Here is an 8,249-nt window from a genome sequence, read left to right as displayed (position 1 = left end):
AGATGAAGGGGATGGTGCAAGATCCCATTTTCTTTCTAAATCTGCAGGAGTTGGTAAGGCATCTCTGGGTGTGAAGGGAGTAGGTAGATCTGCTAAAGGTAGGAAACCAAATTCCTTTGATGTTTAATATGATAAAAATGGTATGTTGGAACACAAGAGGTCTTAATGATCCTTTGAAACAAGTAGAAAATAGAAATTTGATTAGAGATAGTAGTTTGAGTTTACTTTGTATTGGGGACACTCATGTCCAAGAATCAAATAAGGATAAAATTAGGAGAAATATTAATCCTTCTTGGAAGTTTGTAGATAATTATTCAATGGATGGGATACTACTATCATGAAGGCTCAAATGATTCATTGTTCTTCTCAATCTATGTTCTTAGAGGTATCGGACTGTCATAATAAATCCTTTGTGGTTACTATTATTTATGGTACTAATGATAGTATTATAAGAAGAAATTTTTGGAGTGAAATAACAGCTTTTACTTGCTATAGCCACCAACCTTGGATTCTGTTGGGGGATTTTAATTCTTTGTTAGATGTTGGAGACAAAGTGGGGGTGCTGAGGTTGTTCCTTCTAATTATAAGGAGTTTTATGACTGCACTCAAGATGCTCGTATTTTTGATTTGAGATACACTGGTTGCTTCTACACTAACAGGAGGGGGAATATAAAATTGCCGCAAAGATTGATAGAATAATGGTGAATATGGAGTGGGTGAAGCCTTTTCTGACTCCACTGCTTATTTTCTACTTCCAGGCATTTCAAATCATAGTCCAAGGGTAGTGAGTATATTTGAAGGGAGGTATCATGGTCCACCTCTTTAGAAATTCTGCAGTTTCTGGGTGAATGAACCAGACTTTATGGTTATTGTGATGCAATCTTGGGTAGAACCAATGAATTGTAACCCCATGATGGTGCTGGTGAATAAACTTAAAAGACTTAAGAAGGTGCTTATTCAGTGGAAAAATGAAAGATTCAAGAGATTCTCTGAACAAGTTTTAACTGATAAGTCTTCTATGGATGAAGTGCAAAGACAATTTCAAGCTCAACCTTTGAGGAATGAATTAGTTTTCAAGTAAAAAGAAGTTGTTAAGACCTATGCTAAGTTAGATAGGTATGAAGAATCCATTAATAAGGAGAAGTCTAAGGTAAAGTGGATGGAGGATGGTGATTTAAATACAAGATTCTTTTAACAAGTTGGAGGAGAAGAATGTGTGAACTTTTTCAGTGAACTATTTGGTGGAGCTTCTGATCAGGGGATATACAAGAGGTGCTCAATAAACTGCACTTTAATAGATTTATTCATCCTTCTGATGCTGAAAAACTGGTGATGCCTATTTCTAGAGATGAAGTGATTGAAGCTTTGTCTTCCGTTCATTCTTCTAAAGCTCCAAGAACTGATGGTTTCAATAGTTACTTCTTCAAAAGTGCTTGGTTTGTGGTTGGGGATGATTTTGTTGCTGCTATTAATAATTTTTTCAAGACTGGAAAGTTACTTAAATAGGCAAATAGTAATCTTATTACTCTTGTTGCTAAATGTGAGAACGCTTCCACTATTTTTGAATTCAGACCTATTTCCTGTTGTAATGTCATTTACAAGTGTTTGACTAAAATAATGTCTTCTAGAATTAAGTTTATCTTAAAGGGATTAATTAGTTCTAGCCAGTCTACCTTTATATCAGGGAGATATGTTCGATATAATATACTTCTAGCTCATAAAATTGTTAGGAATTACCATAAATCTGGTGGTAGTCCTAGGTGTGCTCTTAAAATAGATCTTCAAAAGGCTTACGATACTTTCAGTTGGGAAGCTATTGCTGTTGTGGTGAGGAAGTTTGGTTCCCTAGAGAGGTTCATTGATTGGGTTATGGTGTATCCATATTGCCAAGTTCTCTGTTATGATAAATGGTTCCCCTTATGGATTTTTTGGTGCTCAAAGAGGAGTGGGACAGGGGTGTCCTATGTATCCTTATCTGATTGTGATGGTAATGGTAATGGAGGTCTTAAGTGTTTTGTTACAGCAGCAAGTTCTTTATGTCAATTATGGTTTACACCCTAAGTGCAAGGGAACAACCTTAACACATCTATGTTTTGCTGATGACACTCTAGTTTTCTTCAAAGGTAATGTGAAATCTGCTCAGGTGCTATCTCAGGTGATGAAGGATTTCCGTATATTTTCTGGGCTAGTAGTGAACTGCAATAAAACCTCTCTTTTTTCTTCTTCTGTGGATGCTAGGATTCTAGAAGATATTACTTGTTGCTTGAATTGTTCTAAAGGGGAGTTTCCAGTTAGGTACCTGGGAATTCCTTTGATTTCTTCAAGACTATCTTATGTAGATTGTCAGCCTCTCTTATGTAGAGTGACTAAGAGAGTTAAATCTTGGAAGTCTAGACACTTATTTTTTGTTGGAAGGTTGTTACTTATAAAAGCTGTTCTTATGGCATGGTTCACTTTTGGTTTTCTTGCTTCATACTTCCTAAAAGAGTGATAAAAGAGTTATACACTACTTTTAAGAGATTTCTTTGGGCAGGGTCTGATCTTGGAAGAAAGCATAATCCAATCAGTTGGATCCAGATATGCACTACTGAGAGAGATGGGGGTCTGGGTGTAAGAGACTTGGAACAAACAAATATTAGTGCTAATTTAAGATACATATGGGACATAAATTCAGGTAAAGACACCATTTGGACTAAGTGGATCCATACTAATCTTATTAAACAGGGGGATTTCTGGTCTTTGGTTGTTCCAAAGGATTACTCCAGGACCTGGAGGAGAATACTTGAATTCAGAGATATTGCTAAACAATTTACGGGTACCTGCCTTGGTAATGGTAAAAATACTAGCTTATATTATGGCTTTTGGCATCCCAATGGCAGGTTATGTGACCAGATGGTGGGTGAATGTCTAGATACTATCTGCCCCAATAAAGAACTAAAAGTAGATCATTATATGGTTAATGGAATTCCTGATTTTACAGAGTGTAATCATTGGCCTCATTGTGATGGGAGGAATATACTTTAAGGGGTAGAATATGATAATAGAGATGAAGACCTGGTGATATGGAAGGGCAGTAAAAATGGTGATTTTTCTATAAATGAGGCTTTTAGGGCTCTCACTAGAGATGTTATTGAGGTGGGTTGGACAAATTTGGTGTGGTTCAAGAATATTATCCCTAGACATTCATTTATATGTTGGTTAGATTGTCATAGGAGACTTAAAACCAAAGAAAAATTGCAGAAATAGGGACTTGTGAATAATGTTTCTTGTGCTTTGTGTGGATGAGGAACTGAAGATGAAGAACATTTATTCCTAACATTTTCGTTTTCCAGTATTATTTGGAAAGGCTTGCTAATCAAGTTGGGAATATTCAGAGATGTTGCCAGTACCTGGGATGAAGAACTTCTTTGGTGTCAGAACAATTTCAAAGGTGAAGGAGTTGTTACTACTATCAAGAAATTGTGTCTCAATAGCTTTGTTCATCATATTTGGATGGAACGCAATAACAGGGTATGTTTCACTAAAAAAAACCAATCCTGGTGGGGTCAGTCACTTAATTACCATGGATATCAGGCTTAAGTTTTTAGATGCTAAGGTTTCTGATGTTGATAAACCTTATATTAGAAGATTTATGGAAGGTTGGGGCATTGATTGTCTTTATAAGGGGGTGAGGGTAATATAATGTTCTTGGCTGTTTCCTGGTGAAGATGAAGTAATGGTGAATATTGATGGATCTCGAAAAGATGAATCTGGAGGAAGTGGTGTTATCATCAGAAATAACCAGGGGGATAATATTGATGCAGCTTGTGGTGGATCCATCCATGCCACTCTTTTTTCCCATGAACTGCAAAGAGTGAAGGTAGGGCTAAAGTTAGCTAAGATTAATAATTGCAGAAAACTTCATATTTGTTCTGATTCTATGAATGTGTGTCGACTGGTTTCTGGGAAGTCCTATCCTATCTGGAGTGTGTTACTTATTTGGAGGCGTATTAGGCATATTCAGGAAGATTTTATGGCGATTGGATATACTCATTTCTATAGAGAGACTAACAGGGTTGCAGACTGTCTTGCTGGGAAGCACCCACATGAAAATTTTCTTATCATTGGTACTGACAGTTTTTATAGTGAGATGAATAAGATTCTTGAGGAGGATAGGAGTGGAAAAAGTTTATTATAGGCAGTAGGTTTTCTATGGTTTTGTTTTGTTTTAGTTTTCCTTGTAAGGTTCTGGGTGTTTCCTTAAACCCTGCGGAATGTGTCAAAAAAAAAAAAAAACAAATCACATGAAACATGAATTTGTATCCAAAATACTCAATTAAATTAACCACAAGAGAACCCATGATTAATTTAATCGGAAATGATCGACACAAGAGAACTTATGGAGCCACACAGTGCTTTCACATAGAAGTGGATCAGGGAAAGACCAATACTGCGGAATATTCAAAGATTCATTCTATTTTTCATCAATAAAGACATGTAATAGACTTAATCTTTGTAAACAAAAGTTCATCCCATCTTCCATCAATATTTGCATAATGACATAATAGGATTAACTTTTGTTGTCAAAAGTCCATTTTATCTTTTATTAATAATTGCATAAAGACATATGATAGACTTAAATTTTGAGCATATATGGAACAATCATAGTTAACGGATGCAAACACACATATCCCATAACAAGTTGCAATATATAAAACCATAAAGATTAATACTGCAAAATCATCTTCCAAATAAACTTTATAATTTAAATAAATAAATCTAAAAACATTGCAAGATGAAAGTCGTTGGCAATAGTTATGTGTACTCACAATAATTGTTATTCCAAACCCTAGTTATCCTTCTTAAAACACAAGAATAAATTCTCATAAGAAGTTTCCTAGACAAAATAAAGACGACAAGAAAAAATTCAAAAGACTCCTAAACCAACAAAACCGATAATGAACGAAAATCAAGAATCACTTCCGGAACCCCCACGAGGAGCTTGTGATTGACAGCATCCACTGCTTCTCCATAGAAGACATCCTCATTGAGAAGATCTTTAACATGTGTCTTCATGAGAACAAGCTCGGAATTAACCCTTTTCAACTCAGTTCTTAACACATCAAGACCCTTCATAGTATCAACGAGTTGCAGTTTTGCTTCCTCAAAGTATTTAAGAAAATCATGAACCACTTCAGCAGAAACCATATCCTCATTCTCAACATCCTGATGTTTATAGGCATAGTAGCATGAGGCATAAGGATTTCGATCATCATCTTCCACTAGGGTTCTTTTCTTCCCCTCTTTAGACTCGAAACCAATACCTTTATCAAGAAAACCTCTTGCAAAACCACCAATGCTAGAAGGTGAAGACATTCTTCACAAAAGAAAAAAACCTAGAGTATGCGTACGTAACTCAATAGGTTTGGTATTTAAATGGTTTCTTAGGGATGGTAACTTTTAGGGTTTCCATAGTTGGTTCGTGACAAGTAGCACGGGTGCTCGTACGAACACAAGCTTGACCCATAGGCGTGCAAATAAAAACAACAGAGACTGCTGATAGACACATTTTTGTGACCAAATTGTCCTCAATTTTCAGTATTGTTGGTACTCGATTTTCTACTTACTATGGTGTTTTATGTGTTTGTAGGTATTTTTGGAAAATAAACATTTTTGGAAAATTCGACTCGAAAAGTTGGTATAGGCACCCGGAGGACACATGTTATTCGGACTCTTAGTTTTGGATAAGGGGCACCTAACTGATAAGGGGCGCCCCGGGGAACCAACTGCTAATCGCACCCCATTACTGGTTAAGGGGGATCCATCTTCTTCCTTGATTTGAAAAGAAAAAAATGGCGGGAAATTTGGTTTTAACGGTAAAGGATTTATTATCTTTAAGATAAGAATATTTTCTTGCCTTACAAACATGAAGTTTTGAAGAAAAAGGAAGTTATCTTGTATTAAACAAGAAAGATATCCTTAGAAGATTTTATCTTGGATTTTATTATGCGAACTAAAGAAGATATGGGTTTAGTAAAGAAATATATAGAATAAAGAGAAGGAAAAATTCTGAAGATATTTTTAATTAAAAAGAAGAAGATTTTGGAGTTATGTAAGAATATATTTGAGTGATGTGTATTTGTGTGTATAAATAGAGAGCTAGAGAGCACATTTGGGGAGAGTTTTTGGGAGAGAAAAGAAAATCATTGTTTTATCATTGTTTCTCCCATTTCATCTTTGTAAACACCCTTTGTGCAATAAAAATGAATTTTGAGCGTGTTTCCATGATGATGAGCTAATTCTCGCGCAACCAAGGAAATGGATGAAGCTATCTATGCATGAATGATTGGTAATAATTTTATTTTCTCTAATTTACAATTTATAATTCATTCAATCACCGCTTTTGCGGAGTTCTAAATGTTCACATAATTTTCTTAATTACTTGTGATCAATTTGATAGATTATACTTTGTTTAATTGATTGATAGTCTATTCTTAGGGAATACAATTAATATTTGGGAATATGTTTGATTATGTGTGAATTAAGAAATAAAGGACTTAAAGGATAGTTAGAGTTTTAAAACATATTTGGTATCGTTCATTCATGTGTAATAGTGGAATCTAGTGTCTAGGTTACTTTTAATATCTTGAAATCAATTTTGCAATAAGTTTTCTATTTTTAAGTTTTATAAGTCTAAAATCTTTTGCTTTCAAAAGTCTCAACGAACTCATTACTACAACATCATTGAAAAAAACACATCAATTTTTGGCGCCGCCGATGCGGACTTGTCTTTAGGCTAGAGTTTTTAGATTTTTTTTAGGTTTTTATTTGTTTTTCATTTTTATTTTATTTGTTCTTCTTTACGTGTCTGGGTTTTTGTCTTTTCCTTACAGATTTTGGAATTTGGAGCGAAAAAAGTTTTTTCCAAAGCTTTTGGTGAATACTTAAAGATTTGGAGTAAAAGCAAAGCGAAAGGAGAGAAAGAAAAGGAGAATAAAAATTATTAAAAAAAAACAGAGAGAAAGAGAGACAATTTTTTTTTTTAGAATTTCTTTTAGATTATTTTTTTCTTATGCACTTTATTTTTGGACTTTGGACTGTGGACTTTTGGGACTTTATTTTTTTTTCTAAACCCTACGGAAGGGTAGTTTAAATATAAACCATTTGCAGAGAAGGACGGCGATTACGATATCGCCTCGGCCCCTCGAGTTCGTACATAACATAGGAGTCGTGGCCCGAGTCGACTTCAATGGTTCATCCCCCGTCTGATACGGGACGTAAGTTTGTCGAAACACTCGCGAATCTCCCGTCAGCGAGTTACTGTATTCCTTCGTTTGCATATATGTTGAGGATTTGAAAACGGCTGCTTTAATTTCCTAGCAAAGGTCAAGGACTGGCCATACAAGATAAGGGTTCGGATTTCATCACTGTTCCCTTCTTGCCCGCCTTAGGAAAACGAAAACAAACGCGAACCTGAGCCTAAAATTTGACTGGAACGAGACCTATAGGATAACGAGCTTAATAGGAAAGTCATTCGAAAAATATTGGTTACTCTTTTAAGCATGCTTCAAAGTTCATGATGGTTTCTGTGAGTTGAATATGCCGCCTTGTAACGTCGGTGAGGCCTTAGGTATCAAAGCTCCATTGAGCTTCCCTCGTCTCGATTCAACTTACTTAAAATCGGATTGATTCCAGAGGGGTTTGTTTAAATTGTAACGAATTCCCTTTCGAAGGATTAGAAGCTGGTCTAGAAACAATCTAAGTGGATCCATCATGCTTTTTGTTTGCTAGAATCTTTAGGTTTGCTTTGGTGGAGTCAGCCTTGTTTTTGTTTGCATAGAACTTCCCTTCCTTTAAGGATTTCTTTCTTTTTCTTTTGTTTTTCTAGTGTATGCCCAAGGTTATTAAAGAGCGGGCATGGAAAATAAACACTCTAGGTCGTTTGATTAGTGATAAACCTAGTAGTTCTTCTTGTGAAGGCGGGGAGCTCGAAGACTCTTCTTTTGAGAGCCTTGTTTTTGGAAACTTCAGTTTTGAATATTTGTCTCTTCGTGAGGAAAATACCCCTAGTACTTAAGTTGTGCCAGCGATGGCAACTTTGAAAGATTACATGTTCCCAACTAGGTCCACCCGAGCTTCGTGCATTAAATTTCCAGCCACTACGGCTAATTTCGAGATAAAACCTAGTATTCTTCAGATGATCCCTATATTCTTAGGGAAAGATGATGAGAAACTTTATTTTCATATTAGGGACTTTGAGGAAATTTGTG

The 8,249-nt window shown here is 35.6% G+C and overlaps 1 protein-coding gene across 1 annotated transcript; it reads left to right on the top strand.

Moving 5' to 3' along the window:
* The first annotated feature begins 1,617 nt into the window (after positions 1-1,617).
* On the top strand, positions 1,618-3,024 carry LOC113360492. Its single transcript, XM_026604000.1, has 3 exons — positions 1,618-1,853; positions 1,942-2,123; positions 2,534-3,024. Exons 1-3 carry the CDS (start codon positions 1,618-1,620, stop codon positions 3,022-3,024), a joined length of 909 nt encoding a protein of 302 aa, XP_026459785.1.
* The last annotated feature ends 5,225 nt before the right edge of the window (positions 3,025-8,249 follow it).

The sequence above is a fragment of the Papaver somniferum genome, chromosome 3, assembly GCF_003573695.1.
Source record: "Papaver somniferum cultivar HN1 chromosome 3, ASM357369v1, whole genome shotgun sequence".
Lineage (NCBI taxonomy): Eukaryota > Viridiplantae > Streptophyta > Magnoliopsida > Ranunculales > Papaveraceae > Papaver > Papaver somniferum.
The sequence above is the reverse complement of the archived record's forward strand: the minus strand, read 5'-3'. Positions and strand labels throughout refer to the sequence as shown.